The following is a 27444-nucleotide window of genomic DNA, read 5'->3' on the forward strand; positions in this document are numbered from 1 at the left end:
TACCAGCAACACATTTAACTGATGAACTTTACCTTACTTTTTAGCACTTCATAATTTGAAAAGCATATGAATCAAATCTACATTTCTAAAGTAGTAAGGCACAGAAAGATTTCACCCTTCATAAAAGAGAAGTAAATGTGATTCAATATCAAGACAGTAGAATCTTTAAGTTGAACAGGCAATGTACATCCTACTGATTAATTCCCTTGAGCCTGATTCTCAGAAGCAAGGATTACTTTAAACAGATAACATACTTCAAGCAAAAGGAATGTAGAAATAATTAGAAAAACACAAAAGCTCACGAGTCTTCTGATTCTGAAGTCTTCAGCAGCTGTCATGAAGTAATAGTAATTTTGAATTCCATTCTCCACGTGCAGAAGGAGGGAATATATTCAGTGACCACTCAACTAAGTGAAATGAGCTATATTGGCTGCATCTAAACTGGAGAAAAATATTCTGTCAATAGTAACAAGTGCCTGGCAGTTGAAGTATACCTCAAAGCTGATTCTAGTTAGGGAAATTTATAGTGTTTACTCCCAGTTCTCTCAGACAGCTTTATAACTTAGAGGGAAAAAAATAAAAACCAAATCTACCCTCCCAAAGACTCTCAACCTCCTAAATAACATCTCTCCCCACAAAATAAATAAACAAACAAACAAAGCAACAGTATTTAAAATATTTACTTTAAATAAAAAAACAGTACTATACTAGCATATTATGAAAGTATTATCACCATCTTTCTTGATCCTTGCTTAAAAATTGAATTAGCAAAAACGATTTGAATGAAATAGCTTTGTCAAGCAGGACAAACAGACAGAAAACATTACCATTTAGCTGTATAAAAGCCTGAGTAACATTGCACATCCAATTGTTGAAGTCTGGTTAGCAAAAGGAATACCAATAACCTAGATAAATTAAAAGTTGCCAATGCAAAATACATAGCTTGACTTGATACAAAGCATTTCTGAAAGTCCAGCATTTATAGGTAGGATAGGACAATCCTTCAGATTGTTACCAGTAATAAATTACTCATTCTATAGGGGTGTGTGTATTTATACCGCTGTCTAACATTAACAAATCCTTAACATTAAATGAATTTTGGAGAACAAGACAAAAAAAAAAAAAACACAGCAAAATGTAACAAACCACGACCAAATCTGAGATAGACTACTATATATTGAAATGAATCATATGCTGGGTACGTATCAATTCTTCAGACCAGTTTCAGAAATAAGTTATAAACAAGAATCAAGATGTGGTTGTTACACACTTTTTCTCTACCTCAGAATTTTTACAAAGGATGTTTACCTGACTCTTAAAATTCACCGATGTAGATTGGCTCATGCAAAACCTTTTAATCAGAACATGAATTGTACAAGTTACAGTTGGTATCTATCAGCTACAGTTCAATTAGAATACAAAATCACCCTTGACTGAAGCACCAGTACAAGGTATGCTTTCAGTTCTAAAGAACACCTACTGTAAAATAAGACAGAATTAATAGATGTTTTTCATTTTGACAGCACAAGTTGAATACATGAGAGACCTACATATTTTCTCTCAGAATGGCAAAAAACCTCCGTACTATAGTGTATTAATGAATATACAATTATTATAAAATTAATAAAAATAATTAAAGCAATGAAAAATAGGAGATGTCTACATTTCTCTACATTTTACCTAGTTTTTAAGCTGTATTGGTGACTTACGAACAAAAAACACAGCCTTTTTGATTGGTTTGTCAGTTATACAAGTAATGTCCACAGCAAAGCACCTCTGAGAGTTTCTGTTTCAGAAGTTAAAAGTTTTACCTGAAACAGGATGGCAGTATAAAAATCAAGTAGGTAAATATAGTTATGTGCACATTAAAACAAAAATCTTTGTTCCAGGTAAGTTTAAACTGGAGCATATGGCTTGCTGGAAGATGCCCCAATCTAGTTCAGAGATCAGAGCATTACCTATGGGGGAAGCGTACTGTTGTGAGAAGAAACATTACTAGCAAAGCAGTAGAACATTTCTTTTCCATGGCTACATTCCTGGGGATGCAAGATAGTCAAAACAAACCCAGCTGTCATCACTAGCACACCGACAGCAAGGATCAGGCAGGAGATGAGATTATCTGAATGGTTCCATCGCTCTTCAGACAGCCTTAGATAACACGCTGTTGGGATGATAAAAACAAGTGGGGCAGCACTCAGAACTCCCTGCACATGGGAAACAACAATAAGAAAACTCTAATAAGCATGTATACTTAGAACCTGAAGAACAAGAACCTGAAATGGTAAATAGCTGTTATAGATTGATGCAGCAGTAAAGCTGAAGAATAGAGGCCTTTTCCAGCATTGCTAAATAGAAAACTTCCTTTTCCAATTCACAAATAGTTTGTAAAAGACTATCTGTGTTTTGGTGATACAGAGTAGTTTATGTTTGAAAAACTTCCACTAGATCATTAGATATGATTAGCAGAAGTTTCTAAGAAGCTAGCTTCAGAAGGTCCAAACATAATAGTTCTTCAGTGTGATAACTGACATAAAATATTTAAGATCATTTCACCTGGGAGTCTAGATCTTCCATTTCTTCGAAGGCAACAGCATGTAGCATGTCAAAGAATTGTGATAAATTTTATGACTTGATTTACAGCAACTTCTCTACGAAAGCTATGCTCCCTTACAGAGTAAACATCCCTTACTAAAAATTCAGCTTCTCTTTAATTTTTACGCATATAAATATAGATTAAAAGCAAATTATCAAAAACTATAGTAGAGACAATGTTGATTAATACTTGAGCAGCAAGCCAATAAATCATTTTATGCACAAATTTTGAACATCTGTCACAAACTTTAAGAAAGCTTTTTGCTTTAACTAAATTATGGTGAGGTAGCAATTCAACATACAGAATACCTTTGCCGCACTGTACACTCTTCTGTGCATCTTTATGACAGAACCTGTTAAGAGTGATCAGTTATAAGATGCTAAGTCTGTAGACACTTGACTGCCTCATGACTGAATGTTTTCCCTGGAGAACTGACAGCAGACAAACATGCAAGCTTGTGCTTTGTTTTAAAAGCAGAAAACAGCGAAAAGGTAAGCAGTCAAAAGTGGCAGTAAATGCCATCTCCAGTGAAGAACCAGAAAGCAGTCCTACTATAGGACCAAAAGTCTGCTGAGATCAGTTCTCCTTCATATACAAAAACCTCATTCATTAATATTAAACTTAGTCTGTTCTGCCAGCAGCAAACAAGACCCCAAACATTCTTTGTAAGCACAGTTACATCCCAGAAATACATGTACCTCTAATGTCAACTTGTCTCAAGATATGAGCTACCCACTCAAAAGCCTAGCTAACAACTTCTGTTTGAATCCAAACAGAACTTGGCTTGACTGTTCACTAAATGCTTAGGCCTCTTTGGGTAAACATACTGCATTGATGGAATATTTACTTTTGAGAATTACTTTAAAATAATTCAAATAGGAATTGAATATTTATTGATGCTAAAAAAAACTCATTTACTGTTCTCTAATTTAAATGTACTCTTAAAACATATAAAAACTTAATACACACACATATAGAAATAAGATGTGCACACAGTTGAGGTTCATTTTACTAGGATTCAGATATTTGATCCAAATCAGCTTGTATACATGCACAAATACAGATAATTTTATTAGTGTGTATATGCACACACAAATCAATTTCATTCACTTGTGATATAAAAAACAGGAAAAAAAAAAGGTAGAAAAGAAATTACTATGTCACGAGTGAGGACCACTGCTTATTTTCAGATAGTTATAATTTGGAAAGGGTTAGCTGAGAAGAAACTGTGTAGGTAAGCATTTAAAAAAGGAGGGCAACTGGATAGTTCATCTGAATATCCAGACCAGCAGTATAAAATTAGTCTAAGCATGCTCCGCAATATCATTGCTAAAGAATCACTCACTACCTCTCAGTGAGCAGATAAACTGCACTGTAGATTAGAACAGTGTAAATGTACTTCAATGCATCATGTAGCATAAAAAATAACCCCCCACATACAGTTTGGTAAACAAAGCAGTTCTCATAAAATCAGGTTATGATATTCATGCACAAAATCATTCAGTTTTGCTCCCTGCTAAACCCAGCAGGTAAAATTTCCAAGTTGCTATGAATTCCTAAAAAAAAGCCATCCAACCACTTGAAGTTTTCTCCCTAAACATTCTCTCTAATTTAATTACATTGCATAATTCCCTTTTCTTCTGAAATTAATATAAACAATTTTAACATTTCTAACTGAATGCATAAGACTTCTGCTAAAGCTACAGACATATCAGAACTCTGCTTTTTTTTTTTTTTAATGATTTATTAAATAGAAGAGTACACAGATTCACTTACATTGAGCTCTAAAACTATTCCAAGGCAATCATACACTAATGATACACCAGTCACCACAGCAATGATCATTACTGTCACAACAATATGGAAAACCGTTGAGAGGCCCCCGTGGAAAAATACATTGGCAATCACCTGAAACAGAATCACAACTTTAAACCTTGATTTTGCTCTCTATTTAAACAAATAGCTTATAACAAATCTTCTAATGTTAAGAAACAAAGAATGGCTAAGAATATACTGATTGAACCTTACCTTTGTTGCTCCAAGAAAACATCATCTGCTTCCAAAAGTAACTCATAACAAATATTAACAAAAATCACAGAACACTTCCCAGGCTGGCTTAGTACAACTTCAGGATTCATTTTCCTTTCATTTGGATGTTACAGAATAAGCCCAGTTTCTATTGTTCATTGAACAAATGGATTTCCTCAACAGAAATACTTTAATCAGGCAGAACTGAGGGGCATAACAAATATAGCTATTCAGCATAATATCAACAGTAGCACTTACACCAATCCTGGAATTCCATGCAGCCCTTATAGCTATTAGTATTATTATATCATTATATTATTATAATATTATATATTATTATATTGCCAGAATCTAAACAGTACATGTACCATCATATTCAGAACAGCATGCAGCAGAACAAGATATGTTGATAACCATTACACATCAACCATTGACTTCAGCAACAAATGAGAACACTAGTAACATATCAACATTGTTTAAGGGAGAACGTAACACATGCTTACCTCTCTAGTGACAAAACATTCTAGAGGGAAGGTCAGAATTACAGTAACTCCATAACAAAACCTTCCAAACGTAGCAAGGTTGTCATCTCTACAGTAGTTTTCAAATATATCTCCTGAGGTATAGCAAAACATCAATTAGATTGAACTCGCCTCATTTGCTTATTTGTAAACTGAAGAATAAGTTAATAGAATCACTGGAGTAATCGAGACTTCCTAATCCCCTTTCCTCTTACATCAAGAAATTTTAATATATACATATCAGAGTGCCATCTGTCACCTTCCCCTTAGTATCAGTTTTGTTTGAAATGTTGGTGCTTACCTTGGTAGGAAATAGAAAAAGCTTACATGTGACAAGTTTTAATTTAAAAGCTTCCATTTAAAAATGTAAGTCACAGAATAATAACAATTACACAAGGAGACCAGACTCTGTGTAACAGCATTTCCCTTACAGTGTCTAATCATAGCTGGTGAGCTGCAGTGAAGAATTTCAAATATTCTGAGCCTGAATGCCCATTATAAATATATGGATTATTAACCAGAACATCTTTTTACATCTAACAACAAGAACATTGATAAAGAATTCAAATCACATATTGCTTAGTGGCTATAACAATGAATCTGGAATAACAATCCACAAGACTTAAGAAAGACTGCCAGACCACAATAAGAAAGGATGTAGTACATTGTCTATCTGGCTATTATACTGTTCTACCATTTATTACTTTCAGGATCACAATGGCAAAGAAGGAATAAAGTGTGCTTTGGAGAAAAACATCTGAAAGATTTTGACAGGAGATGCAGAAGGGAAGGCAATGTTTAGTCCTCATTTAGAGGTGGAAACACTCAAAGGGTATTTTCACCAATGAGGCTTTCACTTGGAATCTGACACCTACTACCATCTATCCAGCATCTTTGTACCCTGCCATGGTTGATGGGTAACTATGAAAACAGTTGTCCTAACTATTTAGGGCCATAATGGGTGCAAGAACACCAAAATCATACAAAGCTGTTAACAACAGGACCTGAAATTAAGGACTGCAAGAAAGCATGAAGGTTGAGGAATTGAGCAGTTTACCTTCTGTGTATCCTGTAAAAGTCACGTATCCACATGCAGCAAACAGTACACTGATAACAACAGCAAGTAAAACAGACACATGTGTGATTCGAGACCAGCTGTTTAATGTGGGTTCTTTCAGAGAGCCATATATTAAAAAGCTGTTATGGTGGCAGATGAATGCTGAAATACACATAATAGTTGAAGGAAATGAATGAATTCATGTGTGTACATATAAAATAAATTGAAGTGTGTACTCTCTCCAAGGTAGGAGAGTAGACAGAAGTTTGATATTACTCATTACTGAGCACAAACATTAAACCTACAATGAATGGAACTTCTATCTACTTGATGAAGGTTTATAGTCATCTTGAGATTACTTCGATTGCATTGCCCTAAAATGCCATAGTGTTTCTTCCCCTCTTCCCCATGAGTATAAAAAAACATCCCAAAACTTAAAAAAAAAAAAAACCCACAAATTCTAGGTTCAAAAATATCCAAGTCATTTCTTAACGTTGATCTGAAGACTGAAAATACAAAAATGACTTACCAAAAGACATCACCCCAATGGCCTGTATTGCATTTGATTTTGCAAATATCCATGCATTTTCTGATTTGGGTCTAAAACAGAAATTGTTAGTTATATTATGCTCTTTTCAACCATCGGTTACTAAAAATAATTTTGAACACTATGCTGTAACACAGAATTCCTACCTGAATTAGGCCACAGTGTTCATCAATAATAAGTTGAAACCAAAGAGATGCCTTTTTCACCTCTTGTTTTGAGAAAACTATTCTAGGAACTAATTCTTACAGCTAAAACTGTTTCAGCAACCAGTTATGTAAATAAATTATTCAAGTCATCATTTATCAAGAAACAGTAAACGAGAAGATAAATGCTGTTACAAGCTTTGGATGAGGTCTTCTCAATCCAAAGCCTCCGACTATTTGAAGGCATTTTATTCTTCTGAGTTTACACATGTAATGCACTGTTTCTAGAGACTTATTTGTAGACCACATAGCAAGTGAGGCAGTTTGTCTTCATTTACACCTTTTTCAACTGTTCCTCATCTTGAAGGAAGCTAGTTCCTAAATTAATGATAAAAGTTGAAGAAAATATACAGAGATGTTGATAACCAGGCAAGAACGCATTATCTTCCACGTCTCTAAGATAGATGCCCAATTTTGGACCTTAGAGAAGGACTATAGAAATCTGTAAGCAATCTTCATTAAAATCCATTTGATATATGAAGAATATATAAAATATATATATATATAAAATATATAAAGAATCCCTAAAGAATCCTAAAGAATCAAAATGAAGGGAAACATCCTTTCCCAAACTTGCAATTTTCTAAAAAATATAACTGGAATTCACAAGTTCAGCCTTTTTTTTTTTTTAAATGCTAAAGCATAGACAAAGCATGAGTACAGAAAAGCTTGCCCTTAACAAGTGTACTGCTGCTAGCTTTGATTGCTCCATTTTTATTTACATTTTTTATTTAGTTCTACAAAGGTAACATTGGCAGCTTTGCCTCTCCCTCTACCTGATAAGTGGGTGATTTTGATAGCATAGCATAATCCACTACAGCTAAGTTTCACTGCTAGCAAATTTTTAAACCAAATTAAAGAAAAAAGTTCTGTTGCCGCTAGTTTCTGTTTTGAGTACTCATTATTTCTTACTTAAATAGTCAAGTCTTCCTTTTCCATATTAAACACCTGATTTCTAGTATCCAGTGCACGTTCAGCTTAGGCTTAAAACAGCTTTTAAACTACAGATGCTAACCTTAAGAAGAGAACCTGAGCACCAATATCAAGCTTGTTTTTTTTGAGCTTGGATGCTGTATATATTTGACTAGCATGCAGTTTCTGATCTTAAGCACTTGAATACAGCCCTCCTAAAACATACTTCAGCACGTAGATGTAATCAAATCTAAGGATTAAATAAATACTGTGTATTTATCTTGTGAAGCAGACATTCTGATCAAACATAACTGCTGTTGCTCCTTATATATTAGCTGTCTTTAATTTGATACCAGTGATTTCAAACCACTAGAGATGTCTGTGAATAGTTCATATTTACAATTATTAATGCCTTTTTCAGGAAAATATTCACATTTGATTCAAGAAGCAGTAACAGTATCAAATATAGACTACAGAAAATAACATTACAACTATTCAATTCCATCACCACTAGAGGTCAGCTTTGATATCAAATATACAGAATGGAAATCTGTTGTATCCTTTGATGATACAATTTTTGAAAGTCAACTTAGTGCTTTTCTATTCACAATCAGTATTTAGATTATCTAATGCCCAACACAGAAAAAAATATTTCTAAAACAAACAGAAATAAAGAATGCACGTATATTAAACACTGCTCTATTAGACAATCACAACAATTCCACACATTTTTCTCTGTGAAAATAGCACACCCTATGAAACTATCCAGCCATATCAAATTCCTACAAATATGGACTTGAAAAATGGAATTAGAAAGTATATGAATTTTATTTGAAACATTGTTAATGAAGTAGTCAAATAATTTAAAAACAGTCAAAATGTATCAGGAACTAACTTCCCCACTGCAGTGTTAGCTCATGCACTGGCAATACACAGATTGAAACACTGCTTGGTTTTTCTGAATGAATGGCAAAACAGACAATGAGGACTACTTGGAGGTGGGGAGGGAGTCCAAAAGAACAAATCCTGTCCACATCCACAATTTTAACAGTCAGCAAATGCCATGTCATAGCAAGCACATTGTTACAGATGACACATGCAACAGTACACAGCTCAGCATTTCTTACAGTAAGTTACGTAATCCTCCATATATTTTCAAAGACATTCTCAAACCTTGGGAATAGGCAGATCTGACACAGGTGTGCTATGTAAACTAACAAGTGAAAGGAACACATGAATACTCACTATTTCCAGATTCCAATTAAACTTCATGTAATATATTTGCATAACAGAATTTCATCTAATACATGCTTTTAGGTGAAAACCAAATGATTTCACAAGGACTTGAGAAATACATGATAAAAAGATTCAGTAGTGAGTATCATGGTCTAGGAACAAGTACGCTAGCCACACGCAGTCTAAGGAAAGCATACATAAATTTATGTGAACATGTAGGTAGGTGCATACACAGGCTGACAAAGTATACCAGAATACCAGGTAACACTTTACCTGCTTGACTCTCAAACCTGCTGCTACTTCTAGAGACACTTTTGCTTTGTTTTGACAAGGATCTTTGTTCTGACCCAACCTGATCTACTTCATTGTTATTGGAACTGTGAGTGAAAGATTTCATCTTCTGCTCTCACAAGAACAGCAGTAGCTGTGAACACCCACAAATGATAAAAAGTAAAACCAGCTTATTTCTCCACTTTCAGATTATAAAAACATAAACTATGCATGATAAAGGTTTTTCCTCATGCTAGAGAAGAAGCAGAACTCAGACAAAACACAGAAAGTTAATATTCGTGATGCTAAATGCATTTAGAGAAAGCTGTACTATCTATAATATATAGAAGTTACAATGCAGCATTAATGCTTGATAGACGATGTAACTGTGATTGTTAAACAGCACAGACAAGGTAAAGCAATATATCAGCCCTACTTAGAGCTACTTAAATCTCCATTTTTCCTTAATGAAGAAAGGGTCTGTAAATACAAGCTTGAGTCTTACTGTTTTGAATTTCACCACAATAAAGTTTGTCTTCATTTACCGTTGGCTTAAATATAAAGAATCAACTTTCTACTTTCAAGTTATTTTTCTGAGCAGTTACTGTGATCAGCTGCCAGTTGATTAATTCTCACATTCTATTTATGTGTAGCAATTTTCAAATTTTTTTTTTCCTGTATATTTTTGTATAACACAGATACTGGCATCATGACATTCTTCCCAAAAGAAGATCAAATTAAAGTGATCCACCTTTATAAGATACTTAAAGTATTGCTGTATATTTGCAGTATTAAGTTATCTGAAAGCAGTGTGAGATAACTCTAATCCACTGGCTTTGATCACAGCAGATAATTTCTTAGCTGCATCAGGTGGAAATAGAGCAAAGAATGGGTCATCTAAATGCACTTTTTATCCAACATCTTAAACTACTGAGAATAAGAGCAGCAGATTTTATTCGCAGGAACATTACATCCTTCAGACAACAATAAGAGAATAGCCAATCCTAATCAAAAGTAAAAAAAAAACAAACCTCAGCTTCATATTTGTCATAAGAGGAAATAAATTAAATCAAGTAATCCCTCAACAGAAATACAGGTCTTCTCTGCCCCAAGTAACAAGAAATGAAAACTCATCATGTTCCCAATCGACTCTCCCCATTCCCAAAGCGACTAAAATATAAAACAAAATGCAACACTCCTAGGCCACATAAGTGCTGTTTTCAGCCTACGGTTTCAAACACATGAAATCATTGCAAACGATAATTCTACAATAAACTTCATGAACAGAGTAAAAGAAAGCAAAAACTGCCAGCTCATAATACCGCAGAGAAGTGTTTGATATTTACCCTAGATTGACAACTCAAGGATATTCACCTCAAGTCATTTCACAAAACAGAAAATATCAAACCACATAAACAGGAGCTTTACAATCCCCAAAGAACACAGCTGAAAGGGGACTCGAGACACTTTGGATGTAAGATACATCAAACATTAGAAGTGAGACTATGATGCCTCTGCTTTATTTACAGAGAACTTAAGGTAGCAATTTTGAAGAGGTATAAGAAAAGAAACAGTACTGGAACTGTGTTGAATTTATAGAAAGAATTACCACAGGGAAACAAGTTACAGCTTATTATAGGAGTTTAAGCATTAGGAAAGGAAGGAATAGTTTGCTGTCCACATTCACTATGGTTAGATTGAGAGACAGTGAACGTGGAATGTAGCAGGAGAAACACAGTTAGGAGAACTTCCTAAATGAAGCTAGTTAAGAACAGGACTGGAAAAAAAAATCAAGAATAAGCTGAACAATACCTGTCAGCTGTAATAGATCTACAGTCAATTCTGCCCTGTTACAACAGCAGAGATTAAATATCCTTTCCCAGCTCCATCAAGACTTGCTATAGTTGGGCAAGTTATTTTCCTGTATGAGGATCTTGGGTGGTATCATAACCATATTTTAAGAAAATCTCAAAACTCCTCTTTTATTGAGAAGGACTCAAGTAAATGCATTACTTGTTTTATTTGCTGAAATACAAGATTGTGCACATTAAAACATGTAAAGTGTGTTCTTTATTATGACTATAAAAATGAGAGAGCAAACTGCTGACAAAATATTAGAATAGGTCTTTAATAATTCAAGTATATATTAAGTAAACTGTAAAAGAAAGGTGGAATGATTATGAGGTAAAAAAGTGACTAACAGTTTATTAATGTGTTAGATGAACTTATGAAAATAAGTAGCATAATAGGAAAACAAGCATGAAGGCAGAAGGAAAAGTCACTAAAGAATGAAGTGGTAAGACTTCAAGAACTACTCAAAAAGCAACACAACTTATTTTAAGAGACAATAAAGCCATGTACTTCATATATTTTGATGCACAACCGCTGTTGAGAAAAAGCGTTACCGTAGTAACAAAGTGAGAAGTAGCTTCTATATATAAACTTCTTCCTTTTTCAAAAGGGAATTTTGAGATTTCCCTTCCAAATACACTTTTAACACAGTAAGAAAAACAAGTCACTTAAGGAAAAATGAGGGCAAGGAGAAGAACACAGGTAGAAATCCCATGCTATTTCAAGTTCTTTATTTCTGTGGATGACACTACTTCCCTGGCACAACTTTGTAAATTACTACTTTAGTTATGTTGGAATCACAGAAGGGCCTGGGTTAAAAAGGACCACAATGATCATCTAGTCTCAACCCTATGTCCACAGTTGTCAACCACCAGACCAGGCTGCCCAGAGCCACATCGAACCTGGCTTTGAGTGCCTCCAGGGATGGAGCATCCACAACCTCCTCGGGCAACCTGATCCAGTGTGTCACCTCCCTGAGTGAAAAACTTCCTCCTAACGTCTAACTTAAACCTTGCCATCTTAGTTTAAAACTCTTTCCCTTTGTCCTATCACTATCAACCCATATAGACTCTTGTAACCCCTCCTGCTTATACACTCCCTTCAAATATTAGAAGGCCACAGTGAGGTCTCCCCAGAGCCTTCTCTTGCCAGCATTAAAACACAAGTGTCCTACAATTAGCTCTTGTGCATTTTTTCTGACTGCTGTGATATATTTGTGTGCCAATGTTTAAATAATCACAATGGAAGAATCCACTCCTTCCAGAAACATTAAAAACACTTTATTAATTTCCAATAAATAAAAAAGCACATTCAGAAACTGTTTGCCATCTTTATTACCTTCACATTCAAAGGATAAGGAACAAGGGATAAATCAGACCATCTAGGCCAATAATGAAAGTTACTAGATTAATAACACTTTTTTACACTATAATTATAGAAATATTGCCACAGCACAGTCACGAGTGTATTTACGTAGAGCATTCCAATATCCAACATGAAACACTACTTTCAGAGCACAAATGCTGGAAAACACTTTTGCCTGGTCGTATGTTTTCTCAAATGACAGAAAGTCATTCAACTTCTGTTATTGTATTGTTCACTTATTTTCCTTATTTCAATTTTTTGAAATAAGGAATTTCAAATTTTATTATGAAATCATTAACAGTAACGAAAAAATACTACTAAGATGCTATCTGTTTTGGATTCCTGATATTGGCCAGCTGACAGTAATGGACAAATAGACAAATTCTCAAATGACAGGCAATCTCACACTGAAGAACTAGCTGCTATTACAGGGCTCACCAACATTTTCCAATTCATCTGTCGGGCTTTTTTTGAGACTTTGTAACTTTGCATATAATGCAATGGAAGGAAGAAAAAATGAATTCAAATTTTAGTAGTTCATTTTTTATTACTATCAGTAGAAATTGACTTCTTTAAATATATGTTCCTACCAAAACAACCACATTCAAAACTATAGACAAAATAAGAATGATGCAACTGATTATATATCCCAAAAATTTGCTTTCTAGCAAGGGTAAGAATACTTACACCTGTGGATTCAGCGTTACTGTCCTCACCATCACAATAACCAGGATGACAACAGTTAAAAGCAGAGAAACAAGAGATACCTGTAAAACACACAAATTCAGTCAGTAAACTGCTGAAAAGATCTATTCTAAGCAGTGCAATTTTTAGAAAGACTTATTAACCAGCTACATTTCTAATTATCACATCAAATATTTATATTTATAATCGTGTGGCTTGTCCTACACCATCATCACCTTTTCATTTGTTATTCTCGTTAGATAAGTGACAAATTGCAATTTAACAGTAAATTGCAGTTTAACAGTAAGATATATTTCCATTTAAATATTTGTCATCAGTAGTGCTCAGTATTTCAAGACCTGACTTGCAACACATACTGCTCTAAAAAAATAATAAAATATCTGCATCTACTAACAGCAGATGGGAAAAACTAGCCATTCATGTAGAGACCAAAGTTCTGTTTATACTTCTTTAAGTTGTCTGGTATTTCCTGGGTCAGAAAATGGTCGGAACTTCAAAAATATTTAAATTTGTTGCATCTAGTTGGATGCAATTCAATTCAAATACCTTGAGTTATGCATGACTGGCACTTATTTTCTAATGGCATATAAAAAAAGTTTACCTTTCCCAATTTTGCTATGTCACGATACAAAGATAAAGGCAAGGTAAAGATGATAGTGGTAAAAAGAATTATGAAGCGACGATCAACAAGCACATTTTCTGATCCAACTGAAACAAAGAAGCAAGTAAGTTACTTCTCTAAGAGGCTGACATGAAAAATATATTAGTCACACTCAGAAGTCTAACAACTACAAACTTCAATGCTAACCACATTTCAAGATAAATAACAGTGAAATAAAGTCTAAGTATTAACAGGGATGCTATACAGAGCACATGCACAATCAGAATATTTCTGCAAATTTAACCAACAGTTCATCCTACATGCAAGTGTAATGCTCTAATCGGATAATAACAGCAGGGTGGCAAAGTCCTTGCCTGCAGCAAAGAACAAGACCAAATACAGCAGCCATGGATACAGAAATGAAGAAAAAGAGCTGCTTACCTTCAGAAGGCCTCAGGAACACAGGAATATCCAGAAAGAGATGACCTCAACTCCACTGCCTACCCTTAAATGATCCTACTCCACACCTTCCAGTCACTCAGAGGCACTGCACACACCTGAGCTGCCCTGGGTTGGCCCTGTCTTCCCACCAGGTGCTCAATCACTGTTTCAAGCTATGACTAAGTATTTCCACTACATTTATGCACATATCCAACTCTGGAACTGTGGCATTTGTACATAGAGATTACTACTAATCCCTTCCATCATAACTGGATCAATGTTGGCAGACTGTAAGTAAAACTAACATTTCTTCCTGGATATACTGCTTAGGATTTTTTTTACAGTGCTGAGATCAATTGTTGTGCAGCAAAAGAGCAGCAAACTCTCAAAAAACAGCTGCAAAAAAGTTCATTTGGGAGGAAGGTTCATCTTAGAATCTCTTTTCTTAAAGTCACCTGCTCTTCACTAGAAAAACAGAGATTATCACATGAGGGCAAAAAAGAAAAATGGTATAACAACCCTCGCAATGAGGGAAGTTTTGTTTTTTTTTTCCCCCCTACAACTGGTGCTGTGTTTTTGGTTTTTGTTTTTTTTTTGTTTGTTTGTTTTTGTTTTTCCCCCCCCAAGACAACACCAAATTAAAAACGAAACATCTCGGGTTTAATCAGATTGCCACAAACCACAATTTTGAACCTGCATGCTACAAAATTTCGACTGGAAGTTGAGTAGCAATTGACAAGAGAAATGCATAGTTCAAATGTACAGCTCCCTGATGCTTTGGGAGATTATAATGCCTTTTCCTCGTCTTCTTAAATAAGCATTTTACCAGCCAGGTGAAAAGATATGCGTTCCTTCCATTTAAAAAAGTCACGCTGTATATGAATTATTAGATTTTCACTGTCTTTATCAAGCTGAACAAAGCATAACAGCTAAAACCATATCCTACACCTTGCAGACTTTACCTTCTTTAAATTACAGTCTTCCTAGTGAAATCAAGTAGTTCATACAAACACTAATTTGCACTTCACTGCATATGTGCTGTTTTGAGTTTAGTTTGCCAGTGAAATATACCTGAACTTAGTTAGCTTTCTGCTGAAAGAGATAAGTGCCTACAAATTACTCGATTCCACTCTGAAAACTTACAATCAGAGAAGGATAAGAAGCGTGTGAATGAAGACCTCAAAATGTTTTTACACTATCTGCAGCAATTGGATGGATGAATACAATGGGAAAGGCATTACAACAGAAGTGCAATAACAGAAGGACCAACACGATAGAAAGGCGGCTATAAAGAAGGGAAAGAAGAGTGCTCACCCGTATCAGAAGATTCCAGGTTTGCAGAAGAAAGCTTCACCAAGGAGGGATCTCCAGAAAGAGATCCTTCCCCAGTGGCAGTAAGCCCTTAAATGAGGTTTGAGAGGTGCAGCCAGGCTCCACCCCTTCTGGTAGCACACATGAATTGCCTTCACCTGTGCTCCCAAGGCTGACCAGCTTCAATCAGCAGTTCAGGCCATGACTCAACAGTTCTCATATGCTATCCAAGCGACCATCTGCAGTTATATATGCAGTTTATGACCAACCATACAGGCATGCTTAAATGTGCATTAAATCCATTATATTGTATGCAAGTCATCCAGAATTATTCACTAAATGCAGTGTTAGTATTTATATATTTATTATAGCAAACATCAAAAAATATGACAAAATATATTCTGTTATCATATCAGTGGGGAAGAATATTTGCTTCATATCTCATTAAATATTGCGGCCTCTTCACTAACACCGAGTACAATGATAACCAAGGATTAGGATTTGCAATTTTGCGATTTAAAAAAAAAAACAAAAACACTTGTACAAACAGGCTTCAAGTTCATAACTTAATTAACATTTCAGAATAATTCAGACACAAAGTAACAGACAGATTACTACTTAAGTTTGCTACGGTACAATAAGCCTTAAATAAGTATGCTACATTCCTACCTAATAATTTTTTTCCATTCTGAAATTTTAAAACACATCTTACCTCCAGGAATTCTCAAGAACACTTTAGTTAAAGTGTCTCCAGTTATTATGTTGTAACTAATCATAGCTTAAAGAAAATTTTAAAAATGGTTAGTACAAATCAAATATAGATTATTTGATAAACCATTAAATAGATGTATTGTGTGGACTTCAGGCTGGCATGCTACAATCCCCCTTGTACGAATTCTAGTTAACACCAACTTTTAAGATTAAGGCTGAAGACAAAAAAAAAAACAAAAACAAAACAAAACAAAAAAGCTAACAATTGCCTTTCTTCATTTCAAGCAGGTACAACCTAGAAAGAATCTAATCTGATAAGCAAGGCCACTGTGCTATTACCATATAAACTTAATACAGATGTGAGATAAAAAAAAGGCTTTAAAATTGCTTTCTTCATTTCCAACTTCAATTCTTTGTCAGTTGATATTTAAGCTTCTGTTTCAATTTAGTAATGGTTTTGTATTAACATAATAAATCAGTCCTGCAATAAAATGAACAGGGTTTCCTAGTTCATATCGGGAGTTTGTGAAATATTTCAGCCTGAAGAAATGATGAAGATAACATATATGGATTTCCATTACTTTTTCTCATGAATAAGAACTGTGATTGTAATGTATTCTGCACAGAAAGTATGTGTGCATACACACACACACACGCACATATACTAATGTGGATAATGACCTTAACTAACACATAAACATTCACTGCTGTGAAATGATAAGTTATTAACACTATGTATGTAAATAAATTCAAGCACGTTTTGTAACTAGTTTCATGGTGAGGACTGAGGTCTTTACAATTATTTCCCATATTCTCTGTGATGTAGTAATTACACTCTTAAGTCAACCATAATGGATCAGGATTTTCAGACATAATTCGCTATTTCAGTTTAAGGGATGAACCTTGATAAAATAATTAACAGGTACCTGCAACACTGCTGCCTGCAGTAACTCCAACCTGACTCCCTTAACTATCTCAGCTACCTAAAATGACTTCAGAATAATTATTCCTAAAGGACATATTTTGCTCTGGGACTCCTCAGTCACCAAATTCAGTCTCTTATTATCTCATATCATTATCACCACCTCATGCAGTCCTATGTGTGCTGCACTGTTTTTCTGGAAGCCTGCTCTTTCCTATTCTCATAGCTACTTCTGTTGTTGATTTTTAAGTGTGTGAATTTTTGTGTTATCACACTTCAACTCATTTTTATTATTCTGGTTCTCAAATTCAGTGAATTCTTCCTCAGTCATTCTTCAGCATTCTACAGTTATTTATATATTAAGAAAATAGGTGCATATAGTATACTTTTTAGAGTTCTTGAAATTTATCAAGTAAAAGAATAAGATAATGTGAAAAAACCTTACTATTTATAAAGCTCAGATATCTGTATTTTATGTCATCTTACCAATAAATGGATATAAAAACTGAAGAGTTGAAAGAATTAGATAACCTAAAAAACCATATGTTTTTCTGACCAGTTCTTGATAGGTGTTGGTACTGGAGAGATTTCCTCCTTTGATCAGTAATATAATGGAATAATCTGTTAAAATATAAAATTATTGTTAAACACTAGCAATTAATTAATAAAATGCTAGCAACTAGAATTTAGTTAAGACTCTTTTTCACTCTTTAAAAAAACAGGTCTGTAAAAATGAAAAACAGCAGCATTAGAAGACTGGGGAGGAGAATGGTAAGGGAAGTCACAGTAAGAAAACAGAAATCTCATCATTTTTTTAGGTAACCAACATGGATAAAAAATCAAATACGTAAGATTCAATGAACAAGGGAAAAGATTACTAACTAGATGAAACATTTCATTATATTCAGGTAGAGTAAAACACGACCAATGCCTGTGTCAAATCATTTATCTTGAAAACCAGAGACTGAGCCACTCTTGTATGAAGAAGTGCTTTGACAGAGAGCTAATGTCATAGGTGGAATGCTCCAAGACAGAACCTCATCCTTTTATGAAGAACAGTATGGAATGTGCTGTTCTTGCATGCTATGCTTTAGTATTTGAGTACCATGTAATTTTTCAGTCCGGATTACTTATACCACAGAATTTACTACATTGGATAGATGTCTTGACAGACAGGGCTAGACCTTGTTTATTCTTTCTCTAGTTTTCACTTAGCTTGTAATTCAGTATCAGTGCTTGTAATATCAGTATCAGTGCTTACTATCTTCTGTAAAGGTGACTTCTTTTTGAAGGTAAATCCATGATTATTTTTTTTTAAAGGATCACAATCAAAATATTCAAAATCATAGTTACTCTGGAAGATTTTAATTCTGCAGTACACTTGAGTGATATACAACCCACTCAATGATCATTGTCTAAATTAGAATAAAAACAGTAGACTAAAATAGGTAATTATAACACACAAATGAGATCTATTCTTCCAAATGTCATCTTGACCTAGTCTAAGAAATTAGGCTTCACCAAATAAAAGGTACACAAAAAGCAGCTTTATATGCTGTACAGAGTAATTCTCTACTTTTACTAATCGGCTCAGGGGATTAGTGAGGTGAAAATAATTCCCCATTTTTACTAAGTCATAAACACAACTGTTTAAGCTAACATGTTCAAAATCATCTAAACTTTGCAAAAAAAATTTTCACTTTATAACACAAACTGCTTTTACAATACCTGTGATATAGGCAACCCCAAACAGAAGTAGTACTCCTAAAGGAAAACCAGCTTCTTTCATTGAATAGGGAAGTCCTGTAAAAAAAAAAAAAAAAAAAAAAACTAAGAAATTACAGAAGAACTTTTACAAATATTTATTTATAATGACAAAAATAAAGAAATATTTGGATTAAAAAATAAACTGCTTTCAATCTCCCAGATTGGACCAGAAAGAGTTAATAACTTCAGAAAAGGTTAAGACAAAGGGCCACCTCTGTGTGAGAAGCACACAGAAACCAGTACTTTCTGGTCATTACAGAACAAAAGGCTGTAGGGTATTTATTCAGACCTGATCTCAGCTGACAAAATTGGATTTTCATATAATAAGAGAATAAAAGTAGAAAAAAAATTCTTCAGCAAAAACAGCAAAAAATGGAAGGACAGCACTTTTCTCAACACTGGATAGTCATGTACACAAACAAGGCTGAACACATGCTAGTGAAAAGTACACATACCTATAATACCTGATCCTATGATGGAGTTGATAATGTTAAATCCAGCTGATGCCAGATCACCATTTCTTCCTTTATTCCTGGGCTTACTAACCAGGGCTGTATGGTCATCTGTTTCTATCTGTTTCAGGAAGACAAGGACGAGATTAAAAATAGGTGATAACATGGGTTTTACATATATTTTAAAAGGTTGCTTCAAACCAGAAAAAAAGAGTTACTTTCATTGACACAGATCTGTAGAGGTATTTTGATAATTACATTTATTTTTTCCAGTGAGAAATCAAAGGGGTGCAAAGCATCTAATTCCTTCATAAGCCTGAGCCATAATCTTCCGTAATTAATTTTTCTCTGAAAAAATATAAGTAGAGGAACAAAAATCTATAAAAACTCAGAGTTAGGCTGTTAAGGAGCTTTATAGTCATGTTCAAAAGGCAGAAATACTAATCAAGTATTTTGGAAAATATTTTGATTAATCTTATGGCTCAGTAAAAATAGCCCCCCTGAATCACGGGAATTAAATCCATCTCAAAAGTTACTTGTGAAGTATGTCAACATATTAAGGTGTTCTAATTCAAAGTTTTCTCTGTTTTTTTCAATATTTCTGTGTCTTTCAGTAGTTTATTTTATCATCAAAAGTAAATGACACCATAGGATTGGGTAGCCCCAAAGGTTTCTGAGGGAAGGTCTGATACAAAGCAAAATTTAAGGTGCGCGTTTGTAGCAGCTCCAGCAACTGAAGAACTTATCTTCAAAAAGAATCTCTGCATGAGCATGTAGTAGTCCTCTTTGCTAGAGGACATCCTAGCTTTGCTCTTTATAATGCCAATATTTTAAAAGAAACCATGTAATTAAAAAAGGAACATGCATTTAACAGAGAAAATGCCTTTTGATTTTTCTACAAAAGCAAAACATTGTACACTTGCCATGAAAATAAAACCATTATTTCATGGATGCAAGAGCCTATTTAACACGTATAGCTTCTAGTACAAACTCAACAGCTACTTATTTAATTGAATACTTTAACCCTTAAGCAGTAATAACATTAGAATAGTAATGCTGTCTTAGATTAAAGGCCAGTATTGTCTGGTACATCATTTTTAGCAGTAGCCAATGGAAGGTTCATTGGAAGATTACCTCGTCCTAGCTTTTAACATCTTGCATACCTTGGTACATCTTGGCTTATTCTTGTTAACTTCCTTAAGCAATTATTCCTTGAACGTGCCCTTTTAAGAAGCTCTGCATATTCTCTAGCCTCTGCAATGTCCTGTGGCAAAAAGTTCCACACCTTAATTATGCACTACATGAAACTTTTTTTTTGGTGAATTTGCCATTAAACATTCCTGATGGTTTCTCCAACAAACTTGCATCACCACAGAGAAAACCACCATAATTTCCTACTTATTCTCTCCATATCACACCTAGTTTTACAGGTGTAGTGGAAATACTAAGTCACAACCTGAAACAGTGATTGAGCACCTGGTGGGAAGGCACGGTCAACGCAGGGGAGCTCAGGTGCATGCAATGCCCCTCAGCAACCAGAAGGGGTGAAGGCAGGCTCCACCCCTTTCCAGTCCTCATTTAAGAGTTGGCAGTGAAGGTAAGTGAATCTTGCTAGAGATTCTTACCTGCTTGAGGCCTCCTGAAGGTAAGCAGATTTTCCCCATTTTGTTTTTGTATCTACGGCTGCTGCATTTGGACTTGTTTGGTTTTTTTTGTTATAGCATGGGGTTATGACGCCTTGTTATCGTTGCTAAACTTTCTATTACATTTACAGCATTACAAAAGGTAGGATTCTTCCCCTGTGGAGTTCATTCTAGACTTATGAGTAGGCTATGTGATCTGATACATGCAGCCATGCAGCAGGAGTATTCCTTGAACTTTAATGATTTCTGCTATCTACAGTATAGCTCATAAAGAACTCTGCTAAACTAGAACAGCCTACTTCCCTATTTTGAGTAATTACTGGAATAAGAACACAGTGCTTTCTGTACAGCTCAAAAGCCTTATAGCCCTTAAAACTACCACAGCAACAGGCTCTTGGTGTGGCTCTTAGGAACTGTGAGACCAGCTGTGTGCCACCAAACAGCTGGGCTTGCCCACAGTCATACTGATAGAATCAAAGAATCACGGAATTGTTAAGGGTGGAAAAGATCACTAAGGCTATCTCATCCAACCTATCTGCACCAAGCCCACTGACCACATCCCTCAGTACCACATTTCCATGGTTTCAGAACATTTTCAGGGACAGTGACTCCACCGTCTTCCTAGGCGGTCTGTGCCAGAGCATTACAATTCTTTCTGAGAATAACTTTTTCCCTGGTGTAACTTAAAGCTCTCCCCTCATCCTATTGCTGTTGTATGGGAGAAGAGGCTGACCACACCTTGCCACAACCTCCTTTCAGGGATTGCAGAGATCAGCGAGGTCTGCCCTGAGCCTCTTCTCCTAATGGAACAATCCTAGCATACATTGATCATGATAGACCCACCAGGACTCAAAGTACCTGAATTCTAGCATCCAAGTGAGAGCCAATTTTGGCTGTGTCAAGCAGTCATAGAAATATATATAGGCTCACCAGTTTACTTTATTCTTATTCTGCTGGGTACCTACAGCTCGATTCTTTTTCATTGAGTTAAAGAGAAACTCAGAGATAACAAAAGCTAGGGCTGCTGCCAGTCTCACAAAGCCCGACGAGAGCCCAGTCCGCAGCAAAAACCATCGCCCCTTAAGCTCCGCAGCCCCCTACAAGAAGCCGCTAAGCGCCGCCGATCTCACCTGCGGAGCCCCGGCCGGTGGCTGCTCGATCCCGCCACGTTCCATGGCCACGTGCCGCTCCCCTCGCGCCTCCGAACCCTCACGTACCCCTGAGGAGAAGCGGAGAAGCGCGGGGCAGCTCTCGCGCTCCTCCCGGGGCAGCCTCCATGTGGGCGGCGCGGGCTCCTCTCTGGCGGGGGGGAGGCACGGCGGTCGGCCGCCTCCCGCCTTTCCACGCGCAGCCGGCCGGTCACGCTCCACATTGCCCGCCTGCACCGGGGCCGTGCCCGTATGCAGAGCCGTTACTGCATTCTTTTTTTCCCTCGGTCAGATTGAGCTACTTGAAAAGAGGTAAAATTACCGTGCCGATGTTTGGAATCCTTAGTTACCGCAGTTATCTTCAGCTGAGAGATCGCACTGAGAGATACTTTGTAAACATACACTTTGCGTGCATTTTCCTGTATCTTAAGCAAAACTGTGAACTAATGGCAAGAAGTGATTGCAGACAGCCATTAACTTCATGAAGAACTACTGTAGGCAAAACTTAGGGTCCATGTAGCTCCAAAACAACATTGAGAGCTTTCTCCAAAGACTGGAGGGACAAGTCAGTGGAGCTTGAACATGAGATTTTTAAACAAGATTAAATTATTAAAGAAAAAAAAAAAAAAACAGAATTATGAAACATGCACTAAATGGCAAAAGAAAACAAAGCATGGTAATTTGCTTTATGAGTCTTAGCTCTTATGTTTGACAATATTTTGCTAGGTTTGCAATGGTTAAAGGAGCCAGTATGCTGTGCATCAATAACTTTGTCCTTAAAGATCTATGATGCATGTGATTTAATATGAAGAGCAAAGTGCACATGAAGAGCATATATGATACATTTATTATGTAGCTTAAGCACATGAGCTTCAGCTCCTTCAAAAAGAATTCTGTAATCAGCTCCATGACAAGTTTGCAGTCTGACATGTATTGTGGTGTGACCAGTCAGGTGATGTGAGTCAGCAGAGAAAATTTGAGAGGCCTCAAGTATAATGAAAAGTCCCTGTGATTCAGTAGCAACGGTAGGTTTTTTCAATTTCCTTTAGAATTCTGTGTAAAAACAAGTAGTAAAGTTGTTTGAAGGTAGAGTGTAATAAAACCTTATAAATATGGAGGGGTTGGGGAGGGAAACAGCAATCATGATAAAAAAGGGTCTTTTTGTTTTTAGTGGAGAGTGTTTTTGGAAGTTTTCCTTAGTAGGACTCTTCCCATTTGGAAGATGATGCAGAGACAATGCCTCCAACTGAATTTTCATAGAGTGAATGGAAAGGATCAGCAATAAGAATTTAAGATAATCAGATGTATTCATCTTGGAATCCTGAGTTAATTTGTATCCCAGGAACAGTAATTGCTAAGCTTTTGCTTAACAGGGACAAAGTGATGTTGGAAAATAGCCAAGGTAACATTAGTACTCTAGGAAATCATGCAGGAAACTACATAACCAATAGGCCTGACATATTCATTGAGCAAAATAGTAGAAACTGCAGTAAATAATAAAATACAGTGCCTTTGAGCTGTGTTGGCAGAGTTTTGTGGAGCAGCCTGCACTGCTATAACAGTTGTTTGATAATGGCTACTGCTAAATTGCTGAATGCCAATAAGAATGGTCATTCATAAGCACTAAATGTATTAAAGCAAACAAGACATTAATAAACAGTGAACTCAGTACTGTTAAGTTGTTGGTACGCTCCAAGGATGTGTTCCAGGTCATCTGAAAACATAAAAGATGAGAGAACTTAAATACAAAGCTGGCATAGAAAAAGAAAGGCCATGTGATATGAATTTACAAACATGAAAGAATTCATTGGCTGTTATCTCTTGGTTTAAATGAATGACTAAATTAGAAGAAAAGGAGCATTTTTTTGTAAGGGATGATGTAATCACGTGACACCTTAATGTCAAATTCATTAATCTTTCCTGAAAAGGTCAGTAATCTTTTAATTTTCAGTAGTATCTTTCTCTATGAGGCAAACATAGTAAGAAGAGCTGCTGTTCTCAATACTGAATTAATTTAGATGTAAGATACCCGGTAGCATGCTACAAGTTGTTATGGACCACTTCTTAAGAAAGATGTTGCTGATAAGTGAGGTGTTGTAATGTGTTTAAGCACAGTGGAATGAAAACTGTCCCTCTTAATTGACACCCCTGCAAGGACAGTCAAGATATATTAGGGAATGTAACCTCCTTGTCTTGCAGTTGTAAGCAGTCTGCTAGCCCTGCCTGTTTGATTAGCCTAAACACCTGGTGTAAACCATGTTACTGGACTGCTTCAGTGTAGGCTAAATAAAGACATGGGTACTGGACTACAGCCCTGGGTTATTAAGTAGGCAGACATATCTTTGTTCTCCCTTGGAGTCTCTGGCTTCTAGTATTTGCTGTCTTTCCCTTATTCAGAATTTTGCAGATATTTCTGTTATACCCATTTTTCATTACTTGCTCTTATTTTACTGTAACTTCTTAATGTTGGGGATGTTCTGTTGTTAGGTGATAGAGATTGCGTGTTGTTGGTGATGTTTAAAGGAATTGTAATATGCAGTGTATATCATAGTTTGGTTACTGGTTGTGAAATAATGGATCAGTAGGTGTTGCCATGAGATTTGAACTCTGTGCTCTTCAGGCTTTTTATTTCAGTTACTCCTCTGTTAAATAAACAAGGATAAGCATTTAGTGAACCTACTCCTGATTTATGGTATCTTTCACCGCCAGCCACGTGATTATTTTAATTGAAAGAAACTTAGAGCTGTTTTAGTGTACATTAAATTTGAAATCCTGACTATAGGATTATAGACGTAAAAACAACACTACTGTATTTTAGATGTCATAGTTATACCTATATTCTTACAAGTGGGAGACCTGGAGGGAGGAAAGTAAGGTATGAGTGACTGAAAGTGTGCCAGCCCTCAGCCAGCCTAAAGGATTTCAGTTTTCAGAAGAGTAGAGGGCAAGGGCAAAGATATATGTTTTGCTGGCATGCATTTTTGTGTTTTTGTTAAATGTTTTAAGTTTCTCTGCTATGTGCATAGCTGATTTATACTGAGTACAACCGTATTATGGCTACCAGTTAGTTAGCTTAATTGCTCAGTTCCCTTTCTGAGCTGTAGTGGAAGTTCATGCAAGTGTTGGTATTCTGCTGGATGTTAGTTGTTCACCAATCACATGATGTGTAGTACTGCAGCTTTCATTATTGTATTTCTCCAGTGCCTTAGCAGATCCTGTATAGAAGTAAAATCTGTTTTGAGTGGTATTCATTGGCTTTTATTTTCAAAGTATTGAAATTACTGTCACTGTATTAATTTGTTACTAGCTCCTGCTGTTTCAGCCCTACCTTCCTGTGCTCTAATCCTTCAGTGTCTTCAGAACAAATACAAAGTGATGACATTATTTGCTTTTTAGGGATTCTCTTGTGTTTTCTGAAATAGATAATGAACTGAATATATACTTAATATAGGGTAATGTATACTTTATGTACACTTAAATACTAATGCCTTCAATATGATCAATTGTGGCCTCTTTTGGGAAAATGAAGCTTACCTAGTATTTTTCTTCTAGATAAGAAACTTTGGTTAAACTCAATCTCAACCTACTTATGTAAATTGAATACAGAGCATTCAATTATACAAGTATCATAGTACATTTTTCTTTTATTGATTTACATTGATACTGCATTTCTAATATGCAATACTAATTATTTGCTAATGTTTTTAATTCCTCTTTGCAGAAATAAGTGTTTTTCTCATGGTGATATACTCCTTGAACTCCTTTCTGAGCTGTGTTATAAGGCAGCTCATGCAGCAGGGATTTAAGAGCACAGATTTTTTGGGGACTTGAAATTGTGCATTACTGCTATCCATTAGGTGTCTGCAAATTTTCTTTGAAAGACTATTGCTGACAAACAAAACCTCTGATATCAAAATGTCAGCAGTTAGTAACGACGTGCTTTATCCTTCAGGCACCAGGGGGCAATATTTGACTTCTTTTAGTTGGGTACTGCAAAGTGTTGGCAATCCTCAATAGGCCTGTGTGTGGTGTCTGGTATGTGCTGTAATCTGTCAGGGTTGTCTTTTACTTCAGTTAGCATATATACAGGCCCTAGAGTAAGAGGTGTATGTGTTTTTTTTAATAAGCACTATTACAATTGTAAATAAATGGTGAGAACAGCCCTTGAACTCAGAATCTGTGGGTTTTTGTGATACCTTCAAGAGAATTTGTCTAAGATAGAAAATATAAAATACAGTGATTCTGTTCCAGCTGTTTTTCTCAATAATGACTGACATAACTTGACATAAAATGATCATAAGTCTTAGTAACTTGGCATGCCTTAGAGTGCTTTCTCCAGTTTTGAATCTTAATCATCTACAATCTCATGTTTTTCTTTGTTTCTGTGCAGAGTAAGGAGATAAGGTGGTACAAATCTGATGAAGAAAGCTGGTGTTTGAGTCGAGCCATGTGAGTATCTATGCTGCAAAAATTATAATTGCAACACAGATTATAGCTGATGATTACTGAGTTATTAAAAATTTTGTTTGCTGTAATGACGGAACTTTGACCATGGTGAATTCAACAGTATAACTCTTAAATGCTCTGTGATATTTTATGAGTATAGCATGAGAATTCACAGTTATATACATTAGAAAGATGTAATCAAGTATCTTATGATGATTCTTGTTGTTGCTTGTATGTCTGATGGAATTTTTTTGTATCTATAAGGTCCCCTGTTAGGTTTTGCAATAATGCAGACTTGGGGGGACTTTAATCAGTGGAAAGATGGATGTGCTTTAAGAGGGAGTAGGAGAACAGTCAGGTTTTCTTTTCTTCTTTTTTTTTTTTTTTTTTTTTCAAAATGACTAGCAAGGGGAAGAAGGAAAAGAAGAAAAAAGTAGAAATGGATTGTGGGAAGTAATGATTTTAAAATGGTAGGATGAAAAAAAGTAGGAGGCAATTGGACTTGTCAAATGTCTTGCTAATGACTTCTCTGAAAATTAGTTTCTCTTTTGATAGTGTTAGCAGCATTTCAGATTTTTCTTTCAGAAGTATTTTCCTGATTTGCCACTCATAAAATTATATGTTCGTTAGGTGACTAAGTGCTTCCAATCATGATTCAATTTGTAATCATATCTGATTGCTTATTTTAACATTCAATGAATGCACTTTGTGAAA

At 35.5% G+C, this 27444-nt stretch overlaps 1 protein-coding gene across 1 annotated transcript; it reads right to left on the reverse strand.

Moving 5' to 3' along the window:
- Positions 1-1958: 1958 nt before the first annotated feature.
- On the reverse strand, positions 1959-22311 carry SLC38A11 (solute carrier family 38 member 11; the record flags this gene model as incomplete). The annotated part of the gene is made up of 12 exons (XM_079539026.1): positions 1959-2204; positions 4370-4501; positions 5125-5237; positions 6200-6361; positions 6729-6799; positions 13271-13350; positions 13890-13996; positions 16354-16419; positions 17761-17895; positions 19003-19077; positions 19497-19614; positions 22267-22311. 12 exons carry the CDS (start codon positions 22309-22311, stop codon positions 1959-1961), a joined length of 1350 nt encoding a protein of 449 aa, XP_079395152.1.
- Between the last annotated feature and the right edge of the window lie 5133 nt (positions 22312-27444).

The sequence above is a fragment of the Tetrao urogallus genome (assembly GCF_951394365.1).
Source record: "Tetrao urogallus genome assembly, chromosome: 8".
In the NCBI taxonomy this organism is placed as follows: domain Eukaryota; kingdom Metazoa; phylum Chordata; class Aves; order Galliformes; family Phasianidae; genus Tetrao; species Tetrao urogallus.